The following is a 27,767-nucleotide window of genomic DNA, read 5'->3' as shown; positions in this document are numbered from 1 at the left end:
AATGTAATGAAATCTGTTTGCTGTGCTAGCTGTCTCCAGATTGGGCTGTAATTACACCACACAAGGAAGAAAGGTAGCTGAGTCTCAATCTGGATCATTTATGTAAACTCAGCCTTCTTGTCAACGATGTTCTCAGATTGCAAGCATGCAAACCACAAAAATCATCTCCTATGAACAAAATAGAGACAGTGTCTGATTGCAGGCTTCTGATATGCCATGTATTCTCTCTGTAATTGGACTTTAACATTTGACACAGTAAGGTTAAAACACTTCTTATACATCCATTCAGGGAATGAAATCCTGTACGGAGGAAAGAGAGAAAGAACTATCACTTAATCCTTTATGATAGAGAATTGAAGCAGAAATCGATTGAAGTAACATTTATTTGGCAAAAATGAAAACTGAGTAAATTTCTTGGTAAATGTAAGAAAATACAATATCTGCTTTTGCATGATATAGAAAATGAAAACACAGTTTAAAGCTCCATTTTTAAATCAGACTGAAAATTTCACAAACAGAACATTCAACATGACTATAAGCGCTTTCCATACTCAACATTGCTCTTTCAGCAGTCTTTAAACACATTAGGTACAAGGTTATTTTATATTTCAATGCACAGAGAAACTGCTAAGGAAACATGTCATGTAGTCAGATAAAAATCCTTTCCTTTCTGCCAATTCATAAGCTGCCCTTTGTGTTGACAAATTGCTACATTGATGCTACTTCTAAGCACCCTGCTTTCTGGTAGATTGAGAAACCACTGCTCCCAGCACCTGCAGCTTCATGGCCCCCTCTGTCTTCCCTGCTGCAGGAAAGCCACAGGCCACCATGCTGGCGCCATCCCTGACTCTGCCCAATCAATAAGGACTTATTTCCTGTCCATTTGCTGAGGTCACAGAAGCTGGTGTCATTAATTATTTCTACCAGTGCAGCCTCAAGTGTGCTTCTGGCATGACAACTGAAAACTGTTTGACCTTTTTTCCCCTAATTTTGTTTGTAGCAGTTCCGAAGGAGATGTGTTCATCTGGGAATGTACTGAATGGAACAGAAACACTTTTTTTTTAAAAGCCACAAATGCATTTGGATCCCTAGCAATGACAGATCTGATCTGCACAATCACCTGTGCTTGTTTCCACAAATGAACAGCCATTTCTTTTTTTCAATTCTACATTATGAAAATCTTGTCACAGCATAAACAATGTTTTCTAAGGCAGATCTGGCCTCGGAGGGAGGGAAACATTCTAGAGCTTCCAGTGCACTGTTTCCATGGCAACGACATAGGTCAATAGCTGAAGTCACACCTTTGCCAGCCTTGATTGCATCTTGCAACTGTGAGAAAACACATGCAGAGTATTATCAGCTTGGACAGAAATAACTATATGCAGAATTGTTAAGAAAACATTATGGATTCTGTAGTTTCATGAACTGGGTTTCAAAGGAATATTTAATTATATTACTTAAACTATATTGTATCCTCTAATCAATGAAACAGTTTAATTGATTTAAATTAGTCCCATCGTTTATAGATAACCCATGATATTAAGCCATTTTATTATAGTTACTACGTAACTACCAGTAAAAAGCTTTCAAATATTCATCTGTGTAATGTGCAATTAACTAGAAGAGATAAAATAAACTACTTTGTATTTAATGAATATACATTTTGAATTGAATTTCACTACCAGCAAGTACATTAATATACTATAATTTTCATGTTGCATGTTCCAACACAACGCATATTACACTATTTACATATTCTGCAGTTTAAACTGGATAAAAATTTCAGAATAATTTTTCTGTGATGGTAACAACTCTTAAACTTCTTTCCTCTGGAGTACATTTTTTTCTGCACCCAGACCTCAATAAAATTAATCAGGAGCCAAATACAATATATATTTCAGTTCTTGGGAGTATTCCATCAAGTACAATATTTTTATTCTAAGGGTAATCACGCAGGTCTTTGGGTTGGTCTAACTTAGATCAACTTGCACTGTGCAGAATTTTTCAAGACTTTGGTTGTTAGAAACATTTCATTATGAACAATTAAAGAATTCTGTAGCATAGAATACCTTAAAGATTAAAGGGGTTCTTTAATGCCTTAAAGATTAACAGCATTATGGCGCAAGGTTTCTGAATCATATGATGTGAACTATAGTCTATGAAAGCTTTTGCCATAATAAATAAGTTAGTGTTCACAATGCCTACAGACTAATACACCTATTTCTCTGAAAACAATTCTAAAAAAGTAAAGAAATGATATTAGAAAGTAACAGCTTCTTGGATTTAAGGATATATCCAGATGTTTTGGGCTAAGGCTGCCATATTAGTGAAAAATATTTTGAGAGCTGTAGTTTGAAATATAAGATGGGTACCAGGTTGCCTACCCTAATACTCTTGGATCATAAATTCAACTAGAAAATATGAAGCATATGTTTAATAATGTAGCTGGATTAAGTGGTATTTAGAGTGTTGGAATTTGCAACACTTATATGAATCTGTTTCTGCAAAAAGAAGAAGAAGAAGATGAAGAAGAGGGAATCTTCATCCTGAATGGAAATAACATTGCTTCCCTGTTAACTTCACAACAGCTCAACATTACATCATGAGAAACACAGATAACAAGCCTTTTCTATCATGGACATCTGATTTTTTTCTTTAATATAATTTTATTAAAGAAATTTTAAAAGAATTAAAAAAAATAGAAATTTTGAAATAGAAAAGTAAGAAAAGTAAAGAAAAGTAGTAAGTAAAGAAATTCAAAGAAAGAAATAAGAGGAAAAAAGAAAGGAAAAGAAAAGGCAAAGTTGTAAAGCAGCAGCTTTTGGTCTTAACAGCAGTTACAATTGTGTTTATATTTTACCTTCCCTCTCTAAGGTTACAAAATAATCTCCTCCTTTCCATAGTCTACCCTTTCTAATCATCAAACCCATAAATCACAAGTACATTTTTTTCTTTTCTCAGCAAAAAGCCCATAAGGGGTTTCCAGTCACTGACAAATGTAGTTATCCTTTCTCTAATCAAACAAGTCAATTTTGCCATCTCTGCTAATTTGGTTATCTTCACCAGCCATTCGTCCATTGTGGGTATTTCAGAGTCTTTCCATTTGTGTGCATATAATAATCTCACAGCAATTAACATACAATCTGGGGGGAGCCAAGGATTTTATGTTATTTAGGTAAGAGTATCCACCCCTAAGTGAGAGATAGCGGGTGGGTAGGAGTGGGTGAGGTGCCCCACTGGGATCAGAGAGAGAGGCTGGCAGGGGGGCACAGTGATTGTGTGTGTGATGGTTAGGCCCAAATAGTGCCAAGAGTGAGAGCTGGTGTGCTGGGGGGGCCTGCCATCTCTTGAGGCTGATTGTGTGTGGGAGGATGTGTGCATGGGGGAGGGGACCCTTGTTTCAATCCAGGGTTTCTGGAGGTCCAGGATCGGAGGCAACTGGGCCTGGAAACTCTGCAGGCTGTAGAGTGGGTCACCCTATTGAGGTGGTGATGGGCTGGGAATGTTATGGTGGGAACCGGAGGGTGGGCCACCTGTGGGGAAGACACCCCTGGTGTTTGTTACCAGTGGCGTGTTCTGGCCCTCTGTGCTCAGACCCAGGCCCTGGTCAGCAGATCCTTGAGGGCCCTGGCCTCCGACTGCTGTTGCTTAACGCCAGGTCAGTCAACAACAAGGCCCCCCTCATATGTGATTTAATCACAGAGGAGGGGGCAGACCTGGCATGTATTACTGAGACATGGCTGGGCCCTGAAGGGGGGGGGTAGCCCTTTCAGAAATGTGCCCAGTTGGGTTTCAGGTGTGGCATCAGCTGAGACACTGGGTTAGGGGAGGAGGGGTAGCAGTTGTGATCTGAGAGTCTCTAGTGGCCTTCAGGGTTGCTGTTTCACAAGTGGATGGTTGTGAGACCCTATTCTTCAAGTTGAGTTCCCGAGAAGAGTTGGGAGTGTTGCTGCTGTACCAGCCTCCCTGCTGCGTGGCAACCTCCCTGCCTGAGCTGCTGGAGGCCGTCTCCGGGCTGGTGGTGGAACTCCCCAGACTTATGGTTCTGGGGGACTTCAACCTGCCATCCCTGGGGCATGCCTTGGAGGCGGTTTGGGAGTTCATGGCCACCATGGCGGCCATGGGCCTGTCCCAGATTATCCGGGACCTGATTCGAGACAGAGGCCTCACTCCAGACTTGGTTTTCTTGTCGGAGCAGTGGCAATGTGATCTGATGGGAGAGTTAGATCTGTCCCCATTGTCATGGTCAGATCATGCCCTAATGGCCTTGAGATTCTCTGGTGCTGCCCCACTCCGCAGGGAGGCAGGACCCATTCAACTGGTCCGCCCCTGGCGACTGATGGACCCTCTGGGGTTTCAAAAGGAGCTGGGGGTTATACCTGAGGATCTACTGCATGGTCCAGCAGAGGTCCTAGGCACAGCCTGGAATAGGGAGGTGGCAGGGGCCTTGGACAGGATCACGCCTGTGCGACCTCTCTTGCCCCATCTGACCCGGCACTCCCTATGGTTTATGGAGAAGTTGCGGGTTTTGAAGAGGATCAAAAGACGTCTAGAGCGCTGCTGGAGGAAGACAAGGAATTAATCCAACCGAACACAAGCTAGAACTGCTATTAAGGCCTACCCTGTAGCGGTAAGAGCAGCAAAACACCAATATTTCTCCGCTCTTATTGTGTCTGCAGAATGCCGCCCAACGGCCCTGTTTAAGATATCCTGATCCCTCTTGGGTAAGGGGGACTCAGTGATCCACCTACAGGGCTGTGCGGAGTTTTCTGAGCATCTGCAGGATAAAATCGCTCAGATCTGTTCTAAGTTGGACTCTAAGCATGAGGCACAGTCTGGGGAGATGCCGAGGGAACGTACCTACCCTGTTATCTGGGAACAGTTTGATCCTGTTGGACTGAAGGAAGTGGACAGGATCCTCTGGACTGTAAATACCACCACTTGTCATCTAGACCCATGCCCTTCCTGGCTGGTGAAGGCAGCTTGGGAGGTGACGTGTGGTTGGGTCCAGACAATGGTGAATTCATCCTTGAGAGAGGGGGTGTTTCCGGCTGCCTTCAAGGAGGCGCTGGTACACCCCCTCCTCAAGAAACCATCACTGGACCCTACTGTGTTGAACAATTTCCATCCTGTCTCCCACCTCCCCTTTTGGGGGAAGGTGGTTGAGAAAGTGGTGGCGTTACAGGTCCAGAGGATTCTGGATGAAACGGATTATCTAGACCCCTTCCAGTCAGGTTTCAGGCTAGGATATGGGACAGAGACTACATTGGTCACACTTACGATCTCTAGCAAGAGCGGGATGGAGGGAGTGCATCCATCCTGGCTCTTCTTGACCTCTCAGAGGCTTTCAGTAACATCGACCATGGTATCCTTTTGGGTCGGCTCAGGGAGTTGGGGGTGAGTGGCGTAGTCTTACGTTGGTTCACCTCCTTCCTCCAGGACTGGTCCCAGTCGGTGGTGATAGGAGATGAGAGATCCCACCCTCGGCCCCTCTTGTGCAGGGTCCTGCAGGGTTCGGTTCTCTCCCCTCTCCTATTTACCATCTATATGAAACCACTAGGTAGGATCATCTGTCACCATGGGATGAGGTATCATCAATATGCCGATGATACTCAACTATACATCTCCATCCCGGGTGAGGTAAGTGATGCGGTGGCTGCCCTCTCTCAGTGCCTGGGGGCTGCGGAAGTCTGGATGGGGAACAACAGGCTTCAACTGAATCCTGGCAAGATGGAGTGGCTGTGGGTTGACAGCTCCTCTGTATCCAGGAAGTTATCATCTTTAGTTCTGGATGGGGTTGCACTGCCCCATTCAGACCCGGTGCATAACTTGGGGGGTCCTTCTGGACTCACGACTCCTGCTCGAAGAGCAGGTGGCAGTTGTGGCCAGAAGGCCTTTGCACAACTCCGTGTTGTGTGCCAATTATGCTCTTTCCTGGATCGAGAGGCCCTCTGAACACACACTCATGCCCTGGTCATCTCCCACATAGATTATTGCAATGCGCTCTACATGGGGCTACCCTTGAAGAGTATCTGGAAGCTTCAACTGGTCCAGAATGCAGCCGCACGAGCAGTTATTGGTGCCTCAAGACCAGCACATGTGACACCACTGCTGCACAAGCTGCACTTGGTGCCAGTTTGCTTCCGGGTCCAATTCAAGGTGTTATTTATGACCTTTAAAGCCCTACATGGCATGGGACCGGGTTACCTGAAGGACCGTCTCATCCCCTTAACATTGACCTGTCCCACCCGGTCATGCAGAGAGGGCATGCTACGAACCCCACTGGTAAGGGAATTCTACCTGGTGGGGTCCAGGAGGCGGGCCTTCTCTGCAGTGGCACCCGCCCTTTGGAACATTCTGTCCCCTGAGATGAGGCAGGCCCCTTCATTCCCAGCCTTCCGAAGAACTTGAAAACCTGGTTCTGCCACCTAGCCTGGGGTGGGAGAGGCAACAGTTCTTGGGGGTGGCTAGTACCATAGATCTCTCCCAAACGAATAAGATCTTTGCCTCTTGGATTTTATATTTATTTTCTCTTTATTTATTGGTTTGTGATATTGTTATTTATATGTTTTTAAAAATTTTGATTTTATTGTAAACCACCCAGAGTCCCCCTTTTGGGAGAGATGGGTGGTAACAGAAATTTGAAAAATAAATATATAAATATATAAAACAATCTTCCATAACTCTTGTCTAATTGTCTATCCACTAGTCCCAACAAGAAGATTAATATTCAACTGAATATTAGTCTTTAAAATTCTTTGTATCATTGTATGCATTTGAACCCAAAATTTTCTGGCTTTTTTGCAAGTCCACCAGGTATGATAAAAGGACCCTTCATGTTCTCCACATTACCAACATAAATTTGAAATACCTTTATATATTCTACGTAATTTTTGTAGCGTCATGTACCAACAGTACATCATTTTATAAAAATTATCTTTTGAATTATAACATAATGTAAATTTCAGTCCTTTCAGCCACATATTTTCCCATTGTTCCATCAGTATATTATGTCCAATGTTCTTAGCCCATTTTATCATACACTCTTTTATTTGTTCTTCGTCCATTTCAAATTTCAACAAAAGTTTATAAGTTTTAGCAATTACACGTTCATCATTTGTACATACAGTAGTTCAATTTCAAATTCTGTCTTGTGCTGTTCAATTCCAAATGTCCTGTTAATCTACCTTAAATCTTTCTCTTAACTATATGTAGGAAATCCACTGAAAATTAAATCTCTCTGCAGTCAACTGATCTCTTGATTTCATCTTATATTCTCCATGCTCTGTGGAGATCTGCTTGTGCAACATTCCTAATAGAGGTACAAATAGCACTAGATCAAAACTTTTTTTGCCTTATATTTTAAGTTCTGTCCCACTGAATTTGTATTACTTTTCAATGCTTTACTGTCATTAATTGGGTGTTTAATTTTGTGACATTGCTCACAGCTCTAATGTTCTTTGAGAAAAGGCAGTTTAAAATATCAACATAACTTTAAAGAAATAAAGATGTAGTAGAGAGGATATTTATATTCTGCTTTCTTCCAAAGATCTTAAATCCATGTCCATGGTCCTCTACCTCCATTTTACCCTCCCAGCAATCCTGTGATGAGGTTTACAGCTGAGATGCTGTGACTTTCCAGTATCTCTGCTCGTCAGTGTGCTTCTTTCTTGAAGCTTTCGCATCGGTATTTCTTCTAAGTTTGTTTACATATAGTTATCATGAAGGGACAACTGGGATAAGATAAAAGGAAAAGATTCCTTATATTAAATCATCTTTCCTTCCCTTCTCTTAACTCTGCCCAACATCCATTTCAGAACTGAGAGTAATTTATCATCCTGCCACATGGGCATTTTTAGATAATTTATCCACACTTAACTATTGGGCATAGTTATAGCATTATTTCTTTCAAAGAGAGTAAAGCCAGCCATATTCATGTAAGGTAAACGTATTCAAATAAGAAATGGATAGTTAATACCACAAATGTCTTTTGTACTTTCAAGCTATGAGCAGGACCTTGTGCTTTAAAAGCAGCAGCTGATCTTCTGTTGAAATAGGAGGGCATTTAGGTACCTTAGAAACCTGAGATGTTCCATAATTGCTTTCTCCAAGTGTCCTTGAATTGAGATGCAATGTACTTTTATCTATTTATTTATATCGTGCCTAATTTTTAAATAACCCAAAATTGCTGACCTAGGACAGCAGGGTACAATAAAAACCACCTCTACAATCAACTAAAAGCAGCAGCACACAGAAGTAAAACGATTATTGCTATCTAACTGCAAATATCTAAAGTCACACTCCTCAGAATTCTTACCTAAACAGGAATTATTTGTATACTTTCTAAGCCATAGCAGAAGTGAAGTTTCTGCAGAAAATGCAATGGGATCTAGCACACACTTGAGGTCTGGCCACTTCACTACAACATATTTCTATTTTCTCTAAGGCCCTGGTCCTCCAGTTTAAGGGCCCTTTCTGCCAGAAAGTATGGCCAAAAAGGCTTTTGTAGAGTCCTTCAAGTTCTAACTTACACTAGAAGAAAGCAGTGGTGTTTTCACACACCCCTGTTGAGACCTAATCCTCAACAAGGTTACCATATGCTTTAGGTAATTTCAGTTTTACTCCTAATACCATTTCTGCTTCTAGATCTTCAGTCCATCCAAGAAGTGACTCGGCATTCTTACTCTTCTGATACGTAGTTATTTCAAGGAGTAAATATGAACATTTGCAGCTTCTTTACTAGACAGGAATATGTGGATTAGTGGCGCTGACTATCTTAAAAATTGTGTGAGCTTTTTCATTATTATTTAAGGTGAGAATATGAAGAAAAATTCCACTTCAGTACCAGCTATATTATACAGCCTCGTGTGGTACAGAGTGGTAGGCAGCAGTATTGCAACCGAAACTCTCCCTACGACCCGAGTTTGATCCCAGCGGAAACTGGATTCTCGGGTAGCTGGCTCAGGTCGACTCAGCCTTCCATCCTTCCGAGGTCGGTAAAATGAGCACCCGGCTTGCTGGGGAAGGTGACGACTGGGGAAGGCAATGGCAAACCACCCCACTCTATAGTCTGCCAAGAAAACGTTGTGAAAGCGGCATCCCCCCAAAGGGTCAGACATGACTCGGTGCTTGCACAGGGGACTTTTCACATCACCAGCTATATTGCACAAAAATATTCAAGAATTTCACACCCAACATTGAGAAAAATCTGTTGATTCTGATTAGTCTCCTATACAGAAGAGACACTGATGAAATGCTACCAAAGTCTGCACAAACTGAAAAAAATTGGAAAGAGGAATGGTCCGAACCCAGTTACCCTGACTCACACACCAATGGGCATTCTTTATTTGGAGCCTTAACCTTCTCGCTGTTCCCACATCTGAAGAAACTCTGCATCTACCATATCCAGGAAAACAACTGTATACAGCTACAACAGTCTCTCAAATATAAATAGAATCAAAGCCTATCCATCTTTCAAGCAAATCAAAGTCACAAAATAATTCTCAACTGCCGAATACTCCAGGAGCAAGGGTTTCCTGCTTGAATCAGCAACCTCACTCTCACTCAGACCATTGAACCATTCCCTGCTCTCTGGCTCTCCTTTGGTTGTCAGCCTTCTTTATCAGGCACTTAAATGGCATCCTATATCAAACCTCTTAACTTGCTAAAAGGAAAAGAAAAAAATTGATTTGTGGTCAAGCAACTAACTAATCTATTAAGAGTTCGCCATGCTTTTCTAATTTTGTTTTTCTCTTGTGGAGAACCTTCTGCCTCACTAAGTGCTGATATTTAGTCTACCAAGCTGTTAGCCTGAAATAGGGCCAATGCAATTTGTAGCTAATAGATTTACTTTTCCTTGTTACAGTTGGAAAGTTTCCGTATTTCTTACTATAGATTTGATTGGTGTCCGTGGCTTCACTCCTTAACCTCTTCCTCCTTTTTAAATGGCAGCTGGACAAACATTTATTTAAAGTGCTTCGTTTTATACAACTTTTTGGCTCTGCTATAATACAGCTCTCCCTGTCAAAACACAAAATTGGAAAGATGCTGCCAAATATTTAACAGCTTAAATCTTTTATTATATATAGGGAGTATAATTTTACTACAAAACTGTGTGTGCTGGGTTGGATCCAGATTTCACCAGTAACAAATAGAAAGTCTCATTTTGGCTAAAAGAAAACTTGATTCAGTGGAGGGATTCTCCTGGTAGGGATGGGATATGCGACTTCGCTAATTTCCTTTTTCCAGTGTGGTCTGCAGCACCACTTCCTCCCCTTCCTTTCCAAAGGATTTCCCACCTCCAACAGGAAAGTTTCAAGGGCTCCAGGGAAATTAGGAAACTATCTACAGGTGATTTGCGCTGCCAAATCTGGACTCTTAATCTTTATTTGGATCACAAGGTGTGAAGCTAGGAAGTTTAAATGGCAAAGAAGGAAGGTTCAGTAAGATTGTTTTTTTTAAATAGCCAGCTGAAGCAATAGAATAAATTACTTATAGAAACATTTTTTTTTAATTTATCAAATTTGTCACCGCCCATCTCCTCCCAATAATAAATAATAAATATATTTGATAATAAGATATATTATCAAAGAAATATTTTGCTAAAGCCTATGGTTGCAAATAAATGTATATACTATTACTATCAAAGAAATGTATTAATACAAGAAAAGCAGTGCTTCAGAATCTGTTTACAGAGTCAGAGCAAAGTTAGAAAATGACTGGCAAACAATTCAAATGTATTTATTTGTGAGACTAAGTACATGTTTTTAATATTACTTTCAATTATGGCCTGACACCATAATCATATCAAAATGCAAAATGCAAAAAAAATACATGCCATTTTATCCAAGGCCTTTCCCCATGTGCACCTAGACACGGCAGAAGCAGCCCTCAGCAACCTTTTTTTTCTACTAAGTCCCCATAATGCTGCCTTCATCTCATCCCCAAACATACCTAAGGCAGCCTTAGTGTACTTACTTTTAAAGTAGTGCTTAAGCAGGCAACAAGTCATGGCAGTTTTACTGTGGATACAATCTGATGTGCTTCTGTGACCATTTTATCAGTGCTGCTGTTAAGGTGACTGTAGGGCAATCAGATCAGCCTAGCACTGATTAGCTTGGCTGCTGCTGTGGGTACAACCCCTCCCCTCTGCTCCCTGGGCACAGTCTTCCAGAACCATTCAGCTTTGGACGTTTCTTTCAAAATGAGCACTCCCTCTTTACCTGCTGGGTTCCTAAGTCAATCTCAGCTTGGAGACCTGGTCTGGCCCAAAAAGCACCCATCTAGTGGTGGTGGTGGCTGTGTCATAGAATGGGAAAGAGTTGGCTTTCTCCCTGTTGCTTCACAATGAAATCCCATCCCCCCCACCCGTTTGCCAGCTGTTGTTTGGGCTGCTTTGGAACAGGTTTAGTGCTATTCCAGAAGAATGCTAAACTTGTGTTTAAAAATTAATGCAAATGAAGCACTTTTCAATCACCGTAATTTTCAATGAAGTAGCCACAACTTTTGTAGAGCTCACACAGCTGCTTTGAAAAATGCCCCTGGTTGCCTCTCTGGGTGTGTGTATGCACAGATTATACTTCCACTGGGCTTTCCAAAAAAGTGATTGCTTTGCACACTGGAACTAACTATAGCACTAAATGTTTAATGTGGAAAGGGAGATACTAACAGACCACTAGTTTGAGTTAATAATCAGTAATCTGATTATTGCTACAAATTAAGAGACCAGACCAGCAGTAAATTCCAACTTAATTATGCAACTAAATTTTTTCCTATGGATTAAAATGTTCGCAATTCAAGATACTGCATAAGCTCAACCTTATCTATATTTGCTATATTTATTTACATTACACCATGCCATTTTCAGGAACCCTTTATCATTTCCTTACATATTGCTATATCCAGTACTGTTCTTTTTCTTAATTTCTGATCAGAAAAAAAGACTACATCTGCAAAGAGGAACCACAGGCAGTATACAAGTTTTGTGGACATCACTCTCAGCAAAGCAATTTCAAGTACTGCTCTGAATGTTTCACATTTAACCTGCATCTTTTACTCCTTTTTGGTCATGGGAGTCTAAAGAGGAAGGATTCCCCCCCGGCCCCCAGAATAGGATATCAAACATGTCATAATGGATAATTGATTTGCATGTAGTCACCATTCCCTAGAATATTTGACTAGTATTAACAGATTGATTAAGTATCAGTAAATAGCTTCTCATAGTAGTAGCTAAAGTAGGCTTTTGAAATAAGCAAAAATCATCTACAGAAAAAGGATACTGGAGAATGCAAAGTACATGTTGGCAAGAAAGATCAGTAGGACTTTGCATTTTGGGAGTGGGGAAACCAAGACAGAACTTACTTGTTAATTTAAAATTTCTATATTACAGAAGAGGAACTTCAGCATGGGGCAAAGTAGCTGTCAGGTTCCCTCCTTGAGCTAGCTCTAATTCAGTAGAAGCTACCCGGACATTTGACATGGCAGAGCTAATTAAGAATCATTATTGTACACTAGACTGAAGCCACTTAAATTAGTTGATTGCCCTCTGTTAAAATGTGGGTGCAATCCTTTGTTATACCCTCGCAATTTAAAGCCAGCAGCTTTTTCCCCTGCTCTTCCCACATCTTAATGGACACCTTGCTTTGAGTTTCTCACGCTTACTGTGAGGTAGCAGTTGGTTATTGACATATTTGGCATTCCTGCCAAGAGAAACTTTAGCTCCCAATGTATCTCCCACAATAGCATCATGTGTATCAAACTGAAAATAGACTGTAGGATTGATTACAGTCTCAATCTTTACTGTGGTTACTTGCACAAAATTAACACTTTCCTTTTCCTTTGTTTTTGTTATGTTAGAACAGTAGCAGAGTATTTCATAGAACAACAAAGTATTAACTATAATTATTAACTATAACAGAAGTTACATCCCAATTTCAACACGTTTTTTTTATTATCCATATAGATTATGAATCTCATGGATTCTCCACAATGTATACTAAACAATGAGAATGCTTTCTTCCTGCACCACAATAAGAACTGTAAGATTGTTTCAACTTCTGTTAAGAAGATTCAAACCAGACCATCAAACATTAGTAAGAGATATGAATTAAGCTACAGTATTAGGCAGGTTTTGAAACGTAGATACATAAAACACAAGCAAAGTGATAAAAACAATAGTTATCACCACTAAGTGTCCTTGTTAAAGGTACTGTATTTCATACATTCCTATAAATGCTATGCTTGGCATGGTATACCAAACGATGAAGCACCTACTGTATGTAGGACAGAAAATACTCACTCAAGGCATTCACATTACAGTTCAGTATGTGGAGCCATTTGTAGTTTTCAGTGTGCAGTCACAGGAGAATATAGCTTGGATGCTGATAGGCACAGGATCAGAATTTATCTATGAGGTGCTTACACTAGCAAATTCACCCTGTCTTAAGGCCATAATAGAATCCACAGTTCTATTGACCTTTAAGCCTTGCTCTTACGGGCTCAAACATTTGTATTCTGTCTGTCTCCCAGGTGCCCTTCTTTAAGTTTACCTTTCAAAGACGAAAGTAACAATGAGGAAGGCAGCAGGTTGATCTATAACAACCATGCACTGGTGCAAATCACCCATTTTCTCTGGAGATTCTGGAAAATGAGAGTTTCCAGTTACCCTCAGCAAAATGGTCCCATTACCAAATTTTGTGAAACAGCAGGCATTTTGGAGCATAAGACAGGTACATGAATATTTGTTGGCATGACTGTCATGCTACTTTACAAATGCATCCAATTCTGAGTCTATCATGCCTGAAATCAGACTCGGCTGAAAATCCGATCCTGTACCATTATTGCATTTTATATACCTGTATCATACACATTGTACTGTAATTGCTGTAACTGCTTTATGAGGCAATTTATGATTGAAATGTGAGATGAAATAAATAATGTAATAATAATCCTGAGGCTCATTCATATATTCCTCCAAACATAAAAGTTAACAGGTCTTTAGAATGAAGACATCTTTTAGCTACTCACCTTGCTATAGTCTATTAAGTCTCCTTTGCCTTGAGCCTTAAACAGTGTAAGAAAAACAAATAAAATTTATTTTATTACAACCCTGTAAATCATGAGCTGCACAAGACTGTAAGAAAGAGCTAGCATGTTGTGCTAAATAGAAAACACATATATTTCATCAGGTTTGAGGGCCACATTTGGCTTGTCAGGTGTCTACTCATCTCTGTTCCACTGACATCTTTCAGAGAGTGGACATGATACACACTACACAAAGGAAGTGGTTCTTTCAACTATTACTCAAGTGGAACTCTTTCTTTCGCCTCTGAGAAAGACTGTGATGAGTTTATGGATCAATGAAGCATGGCCCTTAGCCATATTCCGCATTACTTCCCTCTGTGCAATTACAGTCACATGAGAAAGAGTGGGAGCAAGCAAATTATGTCCACCCCTCCATGTAACCTATAGTAGCAAATACTACTCTGAAGGATCAGCCTTCAGGGCTTTCACTGTGGAAAATTCACACAGTCAAACTTTTTGAAGGGTTCCTCAGGAGGCGGAAGAAAAGAAGGAAGAGTGCAATGTGGGGAGTTTCGCCCTATTTCCCATTTAAAGCATGACCATTTAAAGCGTCATTTATTAAAAGGCTTATATCAAGGCTTATATTAAAATGTGTCCATCAAGATAGCTTTTGGAAAGGAACCCAAATCATAACATAAGCAATAATATCAAAGCTAGTAGGCTAACATTTGCCCAACCAGCTGTGTTCTGAATTGCAATCATATATGCATGAGCAGCTCCTTCCCTCTGCTCTATGTTAGAAATATTCAATTACTGTAAAACTAAAACTGTAGGGACAGCAAGAATATTTTAAATTACATTTATTTTTTGTATTTTAATAAAATTGAGTCTAACAGAATGAATTTTAAAAAGAAATTACCATAAGAACCATAGACTTTAGGCACATACACACACTCAACAGTAGCACATTTAATTTCTAACTGTACTAAATAATAAACATACAGAAGTAGGAACACCAGTTCTTCTTATAAATGCTTAGTATTCTTCAAATGGAAGAAAACAGAATTATAACAATAACATTCTACATGGAACTGAATAGTTGGGTTCAGACACTATAGTTGTAATTAACATTAACTAAGATATTTTTTGAAACAAATTGATGTGAGGGGATGATTATGATTTAGTAAGAGGTACAAACATAGCTACTATAGATATAGCTATTTACTTACCTCTTTAATTTGCTTAATCCAGATTTCTCTTCCAACCAATTCTTGATGGAATACTACAGGAGCAGAATTTAAACTAAATGCCAGGGAATCATTCGAATTTCCATTAATAAACGGCTGAATATCAACATTTAGCTGAAAGAGAGGGATTAAAGTTAGTAAGTTAGACTAGTTGTCCATAGGAAATGCATTTCATCAACAACTAATATTACACAAGGCTTTAAAAATATAAATTGCATAATACCAGATAAAATGCCTTGAACCAGTACACACTATTCAAGGGTTATCAGGCTATTACTATCTCTATCATCTGATTAAAATCTAACAAGGCATATTTTGAAGGAGTCTGTGAGAACTAGGAGTATGTGTGCAACACTATATAAATAGCACAGGATCTCTGTATCAGGGATGGAAGTCAGGTTCTGTTCCTACCAAAACATTGCCTCCATATACATATTTTTACTTCAAATGTTGGAGGTTTGGACTTACAGGCCACAAAGTGAATTTTAAAAAGTAACAAAAACTGATGAAATTTGAAGTGACTTTTTCGATGGGGATACCCTGGGCTGAAAAGATTGTTAACTCCTATTTTATCCTTGAATAGGAGTGAATGTCAATAACTCATTAATAAGGGAGAAAGTAACACAGTGCAACCCAGGATACTAATCATATGAGGTTTGAATCAGCTCTCTGGTGTTGTCATCTATATATGTGTGGATGTATACAAGCACACATACCATCATGCTATTCCTCTTCAGGTTAAGCAACATAATGCAAAGTGCACAAAACCCAAACAAATTAAAGGTAAATTAAATTAAATTACATTAAATTCCTTTAAAGGTAATTAAAGAAGATAAGAACAAAGAACTGGAAATCTAATTAAACTGACCTTATCCCAACGCCATTCACTATATCTATCCATAACTCTTCATCCTTGCTTCTGTCATGTCTACACACTAATCCACAAACTGCCTTTTGTTCCTTGATCAGATCATCTCTCTTTTTAAGGATCTCATCAACACCATCCAAACATGATTGTCTCAGGCTCCCACTTCCTCTCAACTTATTTACTTCATACATTTGTTTGATTCTCATGTATGACAAACCACCTCAACATACTCCTTTTCAACTGGTTGCACAGGTTTGCATTCAATCTATATTCATTCATCACCCATTCATTCTTATTTGACCCTATCTTTTCTTGTTTCACCACACATACACACCCTTTAAGTAACTAATTCCCATTGCATTAGGCTTTCTTTTATGCCACTCTTGACATACAGGTAGTTCTCATTTAATGACAGTAATTGAACCCAGAATTTCCACTGCAAGTGACAATGGAAGCAAGATGGAATCACTTAGTGACGGCAATCCTGGCAACTCCCCTTGCCATCGTTAAGTGAATTTTACCAGTTGTTAGCCTGAGCACCCACCCCAATCCAAGCCATTCCGGGCTTGGTTCCTCCCAGCCCTGAACACTGCCTTCAACTCCCCCCACCCCCCTATATCCCCCACATCTGTCCTAACAGCCAGGAAACACGCTGAGACAAGGAACTGGTCTCTAATGTTTATTGCTAGTACATAACAGGAATACTAACAAACTGAAGAAGCGTGGGAAAAACCCAGACATATAAACCCCAAAGGTTAAGGCGGTCCCGATCTGTGTCTCTTTGAATGGCTGACCAATTCCTCAGTGCTACGCATGCACTTAACAGTCTGGATGGGAGCCCCCTGCTCGCCATCCTTACTCATGACATCACCCTCCCCTCCAGATTCACATTCCACTTCAGCCCCCTCCCCTCCAGAGTCTTGATAAGATTTGGCGTCTGCTTCTAAGGTCCCATGGGAACTGGGCAACGATGGAAGGTCTTCAAAGGAAAACTCCTCCACGGACGAATCAGTGCTGCTCTCCAGGTCTGATAACGCTTCTGGGCCAGGTGGCTGCTGCTGGAAAACATCTAGATAATTAGAAAAGTCATCCCCCCTCCCCCCTGGGAAATGCAAGCCCGAGGTGGAGGGCTGCGGCTCCCCCACCTCCTCTGTAACTGGAGTGAAGGCTTCAGGTGGGGGGGGGGAAGGTGCACACTCACGAACTCTTCTGCTTGGGCTTCTTCAGCCTGCTCAGCAGGAGGAGGAATCTCGGGTAGAGTGCGAGGCTTGGGTTTGTGAGGAAAAAGCTGATGAAAACGATGAACCAGTGCTGGTGCATGCACATCTCTGGCATTCTCCCACGTGCGCTCTTCCTCAGGGTACCCTTTCCAGTGTATGAAATATTGGATGCCCTTTCCCCTCCTCCTAGAGTCCAGAATTTCCTCAACTTCGTACTCCTCCTCTCCCTCCACAATTACTGGAGGGGGGGGGCAGTTGCGATCGCAAGGCACTTGGGGGAGGGTCTTTGGCTAGCAAGGCCCTGTGAAACACTGGATGGACTTTCATGGATGGTGGGAGCTGTAAACGATAAGCCACTGGATTTATCTGCTGCGCCACAGTGAAAGGGCCGACAAACTTAGAGTCCAACTTCTTGGAGGGTCTGGTAGAGTTCAAAAACTTGGTAGAGCGCCACACTTTGTCTCCTACTGCAATCGCTGGCCCCTCCTGCCTGTGAGCATCTGCCGCCCTCTTGTAAGCACTCTTTGCCCTGTTCAGCTGCTCCTTTAACAACTCCTGTGCGGCTTGTTGCTCTTTAAGAAAATCAGCCGCGGCTGGAACAGTTCCCTGCTGGGAGGAGGTGGGCAACACCCGAGGGTTAACCCCGTAGAGTGCCTGGAAAGGGAACATCTTGGTAGAGGACTGTACAGAATTATTATATGTAAATTCTGCCATGGGGAGCAGGGCTGGCCAATTGTCTTGTTGATAAGTGGTGTAACACCTGAGATACTGCTGTAACCACTGGTTAATTTTCTTGGCTTGCCCATTACTGGCAGGATGATGCGCTGATGACAGGTGGATCTGGACCCCTAATGACTGGAAAAGGGCCCTCCAGAACCTGGAAGTGAACTGTGGGCCTCTGTCACTCACCAAGCGATTCACCATGCCTCTATACCTAAAAACGTGGTCCATGAACAACTGCGCTGTGGCTGGTGCAGATGGGAGGCCCTTGCAAGGAATAAAATGTGCCATCTTTGTGAAAAGGTCCACCACCACCAGTATGGAAGTCAGCCCCTGGACCGGGGGTAAATCAGTGATGAAATCCATGGAGATAGTATCCCAAGGCTGACTAGGGGTGGGTAGGGGTTGCAAGAGTCCTGTGGGCTTCCCTGGGAGAGGCTTGGCTTGTCTGCAGGTGTGACAAGAAGCAACGTAACCCTTTATGTCTGCAACCATCTTAGGCCACCAGTAGTGTCTCAGAGCTCTATGGAGAGTTTTGAAAACGCCTCCGTGGCCTGCCGTTTGGTGGTCATGACACAGTCTCAGTACTTCTTCCCTCAATGAAGGGGGAATATACAATCGCCCACTATGCCAGAGGATTCCTGCCTCCACATTGAATGGGGAGGCAGTGTCTTGCGGGGCCCTCTGGAGGTCATCCATCCTGGCCCTGGCATATGGGTCCTGTTGCTGCTGAGCTCTGACTCTTGTAAATAGGTCCCCTGCTTGTCTGCCTGCTGCTAAAATCTCTGTCTGGCTCCCCCTCATAGACTGATCAAAGTTGTGAGGTTGTAATATAGTAGCCTGGACCTCCTGGTGAGTAGTGGGGTTTGCCTGAAAGGATCGAGACAGGGTGTCTGCCAAGCAGTTTTGCGCCCCGGGCACATAAGAAATAACAAAATTGAAACGGGAGAAAAACTGGCTCCATCTGATCTGGCGTGGGGTGAGGGATCTGGTGTTTTGTAGAAGCTGTAAATTCTTGTGATCGGTGCAAACTTTCACAGGACAGGTCGCCCCTTCTAGCCAGTGCCTCCACTCTTGGAATGCTGCTTTAATTGCCAGCAACTCCTTGTTAAAAACATCATAGTTTCTCTCTGCTGGTGAGAGCAGGCGTGAAAAAAAGGCACAAGGAAGCAATGTATTCTCGGCTTTGTTTGTATATTGCAATAACACTGCCCCAATGGCAATATCGGAAGCATCTGAATGCATGATGAATTGTTTCGTGGGATCAGGGTGTCTTAACAGCGGCTGGGATGCAAAGAGCTGCTTAAATTCTTGGAAGGCTGCTTGCTCCCTCTCCCCCCAAATGAATTTTGATCCTTTCTTCAAAAGCTGTGTGAGGGGTCTAGCGAGATCACTATAGCATTTTATAAAACGCCTATAGAAATTACAAAATCCTAACAGCCTTTGTACAGCTTTAACATTTCAGGGAGGTGGCCAAGAGAGAATTGCCTGGACCTTAGAAGGATCCATGGATATGCCTTCTGTTGAGACTTTATAGCACAGGAAATGTAATTCAGTTAAATCAAAGGCACACTTCTCTAGCTTGGCGAACAGCCTGTTCTCTCTCAGTCTTTGCAAGACATTACGTACATGGGTTACATGAGTTGTAGCATCCTCAGAGAAAATTAATATGTCATCTAGATAAATGACCAGATACTTATCTAGTAAATCAGAGAAAACTTGATTCATAAATCTGGAAAATATGGCTCCTGCATTAGACAAGCCAAAGGGCATAACAAGGTACTCAAATTTTCCAAACCTGGTGTCGAAAGCAGTCAGGTATTCGTGCCCCTCTTTCACCCGGATCAGATTGTACGCACTCCTGAGATCCAACCTGGTAAAAATGCGTGCCTTCTGTAAGCGATCTAGCAGATCCGAGATTAAGGGCAGAGGATAGGATTCTCTTTTTATTTAAAAAACTGAAGTCGTGGACCACTCTCATGGGTGTCTCCTGGGTTGCAGGTGCCAACGGGTCAGGCTTCTTTGGTACGAAGAAGGTAGGAGCAGACGCTGGGGAAGTAGATGGTCGGATGAAACCCTTTTGGAGATTGGAGTCCAAGTAATCCTTTAAGGTGGCTAGTTCTGTGGGGGACATGGGATATAGTTTCCTTGCTGGAATCTTGGCTCCTGGTATCAACTCAATGGTGCAGTCACAGTCCCTATGGGGGGCTAGTGCTGTGGCCTCTTGTTTGCTGAAAACGTCTGCAAAATCTGCATACTTGGTTGGCAAGTGGACTCCCCCTGCTACCGTGACTGCGTTGGTTGCTGGAGAGCGTGGAGTGGCTTGAATCTTGTGGTGCTGGCATTCCTTAGCTGGGAAGAAGATTGCTCCTGTAGTCCAGTTCAGCAACGGGTTGTGGATCCTCAGTCAAGGCGTGCCTAGGATTACCGGCACATTTAGCGATGCAGTAACATAAAGCCGGATCCACTCAGTGTGGTCTCCCGTTGTCAGTTGCACCGGTTCTGTGAGCCTTCTAATCGGCCCTGCCTTGAGGGGCTGGCCGTCAATGGTCTCCACTTCTATGGGGCATGGCAATTCTCTGGTCGGGATGTTGAAGTCCTGTACGGTCTGCACATCAATAAAATTGGTTGAAGCTCCAGAATCCACGATGGCCTCTAGCTTGACCTGGTGCTCTGGGGTGACGTGCATGATTACGGGTAAGTAGTAAAAGGCTTGCCTGGAATCTTCGGAATGAGCCCTCCTTAATTGATTGATGGTCTCCCTGCTGAGCTCTGTGGAGGGAGACCGATGGAGTTTCCCTGGTTGGAAGCAGAGGCGGAGATGGTTCCTGTTTCAGCTGCTTGCCTTGGGGCTCTTACTGGAGTTGCTTGGCCTCTCGCTGGGCAAGCTCTCACCATGTGCCCCTGGGCTCCGCAGTAGAAACACAGGGCTCTCTCTCTCTTTCTCTGCCTCGGAAATCAGTCTCCTGCTTGCCCCAATCTGCATTGGCTCCTCTTGTGCTGAGTGAGAGGATGCTACGGAGAGAGCTGGAAATCCTGAAAACGCTCTGAGGGTCCTGTTTCTCCCCGGTTGCATCTGTCTGAGCTCTTCTAGCCTGGCATCTATGACCACCGATAACTGATATAAGGCTTCTAGGGTAGCTGGTGTTCCCTGGCGCACTAATTCATTCTTAATTTCCTCATCCAGCCCTTGTTTGAATTGGTCTTTTAATGCACTCTCATTCCAGTCCAGATCTCCTGCTAACAACTTGAAATCAGCAATGTAGATTCCCACCCTCTTGTTACCTTGCTTGAGCTTCCGAATCTCTCGGCTGGCCGTGGCCTCTCTGATCGGGTCGTCAAAGTGTGCTCGGAACCCTGCCAAAAAATTCTGGTAGTCGTTGAGAATCGGGTTGTTGTTCTCCGCCATGGGAATAGCCCATTTGGCTGCTGGTCCCTTTAGCAGGCCTAGGATGAAGGTGACTCTGGTTCTGTCTGTGGGGAACTCTGCCGGTCTGCTGTCGATGAACATAGTGCACTGTGTGAGAAAGGTTCTCAGCTGTCCTGCTTCTCCTCCAAACTTCTCTGGTAGACTGCCCTGGGATCTCAAGACTATTGGTGGGGCTGCTGCTGCTGCTGCTGCTGCTGGTGCCGGTTGTGTGTTAATCGGAGCTGGTTGTTGTAACTGCTGTAGCATGGCAGCTTGTAATGTGTTGATCTGGAGATCTACTTGTTGTTGGTGTTGTTGCAGGGCTGCTGCCAATTGTTGGATGGCGAGCCGCATTTCTTGGTTTTCTGAAGACATTTCCAAACGTCTCTCCCTAATTTCTTGTTCCTCCCTCTTTCGATGGGAGTAGGAGTTTGTTAGGATTGATGTCCTAACAGCCAGGAAACACGCTGAGACAAGGAACTGGTCTTTAATGTTTATTGCTAGTACATAACAGGAATCCTAACAAACTGAAGCAGCGTGGGAAAACCCAGACATATAACCCCCAAGGGTTAAGGCGGTCCCGATCTGTGTCTCTTTGAATGGCTGACCAATTCCTCAGTGCTACGCATGCGCTTGACAGTCTGGATGGGAGCCCCCTGCTCGCCATCCTTACTCATGACAACATCTCTCCGTTTTGGAAGCCCTGCACTATGTCTTGCAGGGCGGCAAGCAGACCTGGAAACTGGAACGTTGGAACGCTGCTCCAAAGACTCTGAGAAGACAGTGTAAGGTTTGGAAGACAGCGTTTTGAAGGGAGCCACGTGGAGGAAATGTTTGCTGGAGAAGCTGGGTCTGAAAAGGATTCAGCAAAGGCAGCCAGGTGCTTCTGCTTCGCCCACAGCAGCTGGGCAAAACAGGCGAAAGGTCGGTGTGGGGACCTGGGAGAGGAGGCAGCTGGGTGAAGGCATGTGGGCTGGGGAGGCGGGAGCTTGCTATGGTGGCCTCGCGCCACGTGGGTGGGATGGGACAGGTGGCCTTGTGTGACACAGCTGGGCTTGCCGCCCCACAAGGCAGGATGCAGGGCTTCCAAAAGGGCAGAGATGGGGGGGAGATAGGTGGGTGGGGGGAGTTGAAGCACCCCCACAGTCGTAAATGTGGGTGGGCTGCCAAGTGCTCGAATTTTGATCACATGACTGCAGGTGTGCTGCAGCAGTTGTAATTTTGGGCATAGGTCGTAAATCTATTTTTTCAGCGCCATCATAATTTTGAACGGTTGCTGAATGAATTGTCATTAAGTGAAGACCACCTGTATCCAACTCTCACATCCACATATTAAAGTAGGCAGAATCACACTTTTCTTTACAGCCATTTGTGCTTATTTTGACAAATATTCATTCTTCCCATTGCCTTTCTATCAGCATTTGCATATCTGAACATTTCTTCATCCATTTCCACACCTTTAGTTTAACACTGTACCAAAATACATTAATTTATCTATTCGCTCTAATTTTTCACCATTTATGTATACTGCAATTGTTCACAACTGTCTTGGTCTTTGATACATTAATTTTCAGGTGTATACTTCTTGCTGCATCATCGAACGGTATTGTCTGCATATAAAGTATATGCACGTTCAAGTTTCCAACTAATACACTTCTGGTACCATCACAAGAATTTTTTATACTGTATATACTAATGGATAAACCAAGAATTTTAGGTGCCAAAATACACCCAAAAAATTGGGTTTGGCTTATCCACGGATGCGCTTATACATGAGCATATACAGTACATGTATCCATAAGTACATTAAACAACCAAGAGAAATCACACATACTTGTCTTACTCCCTGCTCAATGTTGAACTATTTGCTATGCATTTTATTTACTGTTACGCATGCTTTACTTTTACATGGCTGGCTGGGGAATTCTGGGAGTCGAAGTCCACACATCTTAAAGTTGCCAAAGTTGAGAAACACTTATTATACATTCCAAAACTAACAGGTAACAAACAGAAGCTAACTTCTTTAATAATGAATCTTTTCTAAAAGAAAAACATAAAAGTGATTTTTAAAAATAAGAACAGGAATCTTTGAAGGTCTTGGCCAAACTGATTGTTTATTTTTTTTTATCAATTTCTTCTGGGGACAGAACTTCAACTTTTTTCCTCTGGGCATTCAGCACACACAAACCAGACAGTTAACCTTTAATTATTGTTCAAAACAGTCATATTAATCACATTATGCAGTCGTTTATGGTAAAGTTCAGTATATGGGATGAAGAGTGGACAAAGATTGCCTGCAGACTGAATACCTTAATTTGTACTTGAACCCCATCTTGTTTTCCTGTCATCATAGCCTTGCTCAACTAATTTACTGAGTTGTAATTCAAAATCAGAACAGGCATGTAAGATTGTGTTGGCTATGCCTACTGCTACTTGATCTGAAACTGAAATAAATCCAAGAAAACCTTATATATGGATGTATTCCCATCATTTTCTTCCAAAAGCCTTAATCCTATGTAGAAACAGTTGCTCTGATCCAAGATACTTGTTGGACATATTATTGCTTCACAATTAGGCTGCACAACTGTATTAGCTCATTCTGTGTTCTTGTACTGAATAGAATAGAATAGAATAGAATAGAATAGAATAGAATAAGACTTTTATTGTCATTCCACTATACACCAAGGTGCACATTAAAATGAAATTTTGTAGCAATTGGCTCACAAAAATAGCATTGCCTCTCCTACTTTCCTTTTTTTTTAATGATGTTTTTTTTATATTGTGGATTTTAATTTTGTAAGCCACCCAGAGTCACTGTGTGTGAATTGGGTGGCTATATAAATTTATTAAATAAAATAAACAAACTTCTTCCCTGCCTCTACACAGGTCCACCATGTTACCTGAATACAAAGGGAAATATCATGGGAGCCACGACGTATGATGGTTGAAACTACTGAGCACTCTTTTGCCTATTTTCTTCTACTGTTCTTACATAAGATTAAACTTGATTAACTGACATTTCCCCATTAATGCCAAAGAGAAAATCACAAAACTTTACATGAACTGCTACTGTATGTCACCCACTTTTTGAATGCTTTCTTGTAGCATTCACAGTAACACATCAGCAGAATACATAATGGCTGGCCATCCTTTGTTATATATGGGCGTTCTCTATTACCACTCCAAATGAAATGAAGTCTTTGCATTTGCTGCAAGCCTGGGTAATAAAAATGCTCTATATCCTTCCTCATACTACTAGCTGGAGGGAAATAAAGCACAGTAATAACATACAGTTCATTTCAAAACAACACGTATGCCAACATGGAGAATATTTGGAAAGCCATGCATAGCAAGTGCTCTTGGGCCTCTATTGTCATGTCTGAAGTCATAATTTTCGGAAGAGGTCTGCCATTTTGTAAGCAGCTTCACCAGTTCTAATGGGGCTTTCAGTTATGATAGTTGTATATTGGTAGGTATCTCAGTATTTTTAGTTGGAGCTTTCTTATGATTGCCCTGTGGTTGCATCTAAGGAAGATGCAGAGGGTTCTGCTGATACTAACCTTGTCTTCATGATGTGTCCAAATCTTATCATTACCTTCTTCCAATTCTGATGCCACTGTTGATATCTATAGCAAACACTAACAAAAATGAAGCAGGCTTTTGTCTCCATTGTCTGAACTAATGGAACTTACATTGTCTGAATGAAAGTATAACCAACTCTCAAGTCCACATAAAACTTCTATCTAATAATATACACACTTACATTTACACAGCTCACACATACCTGGCTAAGCTGGCTTACACTTAAAGTGAAGACAACAGTGCCAGTTGAAGAAAAGTGGGGGCCCAATGAAACACAAGATATGGAATCCCCCCGTGTACACATGGACCTTCGATTTAACACTGCAAAATAAGGTGTTGGAACAATGTATTCAAAATAGAATGCCCACAGAGCCTGAACTAAAAATGAAAAATGCTTTAACAGAAATATATTGTATATAAAATCTAAATACTTTAAAGCATCAAATTCTTCTTTACAGAGGAAAAACTGCTTTTATTTTGGAAATGCTATTTTGCTTTCCGTTCTGTACACTTGTGCAAACCTGTTGTAGCAATTGCCTCTGTTTCAGCTATGCAAAGAAAATAGAACAATAACAACAGCAACAAAAAACCACCACCACGAGAGTCCTCCTAATTCTAGAAGTGCTGTAATATCTTAGTGTCCATTTATTCCTACCCTCTGTTTTTGCCAGTTATTTATCTAGGGGAGGAGCTGTCTTCTTAATCACTAAGTTTACTCATCTGATGAAGCTGAGTTGTACTTTGAGCTAAGTTACTTCTGAAGTAAGTAGGTATTTATGTCATGAGTAAGGATGGCGAGCAGGGGGCTCCCATCCAGGCTGTCAAGCGCATGCGTAGCACTGAGGAACTGTTCAGCCATTCCAAGAGACACCGATCGGGACCACCTTAACCTTTGGGGTTTATATGTCCGGGTTTTTCCCACGCTTCCTCAGTTTGTTAGGATTCCTGTTATGTACAAGCAATAAACACTAGAGACCAGTTCCTTGTCTCAGCGTGGTTCCTGGCTGTTAGGACAATTTATGCCCTTTTGGGTACATTTTAGCAATTTTCTGTTGTCTAGGGCAACTTTAAGATGTGTGGAGTTCAACTCCCAGAATTTCCCAGCCTGGCTGCAGCTTGCTGAGGTTGAGAAACACTGGTCTAGGGTTTCCTCCATTGCTAATGTCCACATCGCAGCATACACGATGGGCATCCATTGTTATAAATGGGCGTTCTACTATCACTATTCCAAATGAAACGGAGTCGTATGTTTTGGCATTCTAAATAAACTACGGGAGCGAGAACAATTCTGCCCAGATGCTTCTGGATAAAATGCTACAGCGCATATTCAATTAAAGTAAGCGGCACACTTTTCTCTCTGACGCAGACCTATACATTCTCACGTATACAACTTTCTTTGTTTCTTCCCAGCCTGTAGGGCAGTGGAGGAATTGAGAAGAGGGATTTTTGGTGTTATTATCATTTATTAAAGCTTCCAGATCTGGGCTGCACAAGTCCAGATGTTAGACATTTCTTATCTCATTGCTGCCATTTAGTGGTTGTCCAGAATACAGCCTGGATTTGGTAGCCCTAGACTCCAAGTCATGTCCTGTACAAGGTATCTGAAAGGGAGACTGTCCTTGCCTTAGGCTGGCAGGCTGGACGGTGGATACACAGTCTCTTTTCTGTCCGTCTCCGCAGCAGTCAACGCTGTCGCTTACCTGCCCTGTCTAGCTACTCTTCCCTTGCCTGCTCAGCCTTGAGCACTCAGAGGAGGAGGGAAGAGCACACGCAGTTGCTAATTCAACCAGGAGCACTGGCAGCACAGAAGAAGAGCAGGGTGGCTGTAGCTAGTTGACTTTGCAACAGCAGAAACCAATGCAGCTGCAAAGGCTGTAACTCCCTTACACTGGCTCTCCAGACTAAGTTGAAGTATGGTGATAGCCCCCTTCCCCTTCTCAATGTCTGCTTGGGAAAGGAAGGGAAAGGCCTATGCTGCCAGAGCAATGCAAGGGCAGACCAGCAAGAGTGGAAGAAGAGAAATGGCTCCATTTAGCCAGAATAGCCTTTTTCTCTCTTGCTTTATAATTGAACCGTTCAACCTCAAGCTGCTTTCATACTACACTAGGAAGGCTTCAGTTTCAGATCTAGGCCTCCTATGGACCAATCTGGGGTGGGTGGGTAAACGGGTGCTAGAGCAAATTTCTGTTAAAAATCAGCAAATAAAGGCAGTCTACTTTATGAGGAACCTTTCTTTTGGAAGTTACCAACATCTTCAACTCTTATTCCAATGTCAATGTCTTGTTTCAGCTGATCTTTAGACAGCTATTACGATATGATTATTCTAATATTTTAACTGAATCTTTATGCTGATGGGTTTCATTCTGTTGTTACATTACTCTTATTACCTGCCCTATATATTATGAACAAGGTGGGATGCAATTTTCTCGGTAAATAAATACACTGAGAATTCCCAGGGCGGGCAAGTACCCTCTTTTGTCCCCCTTCTGCAGATGCTCAGGCACCTATTGTAACTCCCAGGTTCCCTCAAATTCCATACTGAACTTCCTGTAAGCCTTCCTGTTTCCACTTTCTATTCACTCACATTAGCTTCCTGGGATTGGTTGGCTACTCTATCTATCTATCTATCTATCTATCTATCTATCTATCTATCTATCTATCTATCTATCAAATTTGTCACCGCCCATCTCCTCCGATCG

General features: G+C 42.2%; 1 protein-coding gene across 1 annotated transcript in view; it reads right to left on the bottom strand.

Annotated features, from left to right (window-relative positions):
• Nucleotides 1–365: 365 nt before the first annotated feature.
• PDSS2 (decaprenyl diphosphate synthase subunit 2) overlaps nucleotides 366–27,767 on the bottom strand; it is a 90,975-nt gene continuing 63,573 nt past the window's right edge. The window contains exons 6-8 of the mRNA XM_063311479.1: nucleotides 15,252–15,383; nucleotides 14,026–14,061; nucleotides 366–1,329 (exon numbers count right to left, since the gene is read on the bottom strand). Coding sequence (XP_063167549.1) covers nucleotides 1,171–1,329; nucleotides 14,026–14,061; nucleotides 15,252–15,383 — 327 coding nt within the window. The 3' untranslated portion in view covers nucleotides 366–1,170. The remainder of the gene's footprint in view (nucleotides 1,330–14,025; nucleotides 14,062–15,251; nucleotides 15,384–27,767) is intronic.

The sequence above is a fragment of the Candoia aspera genome, chromosome 1 (genome assembly GCF_035149785.1).
Source record: "Candoia aspera isolate rCanAsp1 chromosome 1, rCanAsp1.hap2, whole genome shotgun sequence".
Taxonomy (NCBI): Eukaryota; Metazoa; Chordata; class Lepidosauria; order Squamata; family Boidae; genus Candoia; species Candoia aspera.
Note: the sequence above shows the minus strand (reverse complement) of the source record. Positions and strands in the feature narration are given on the sequence as shown.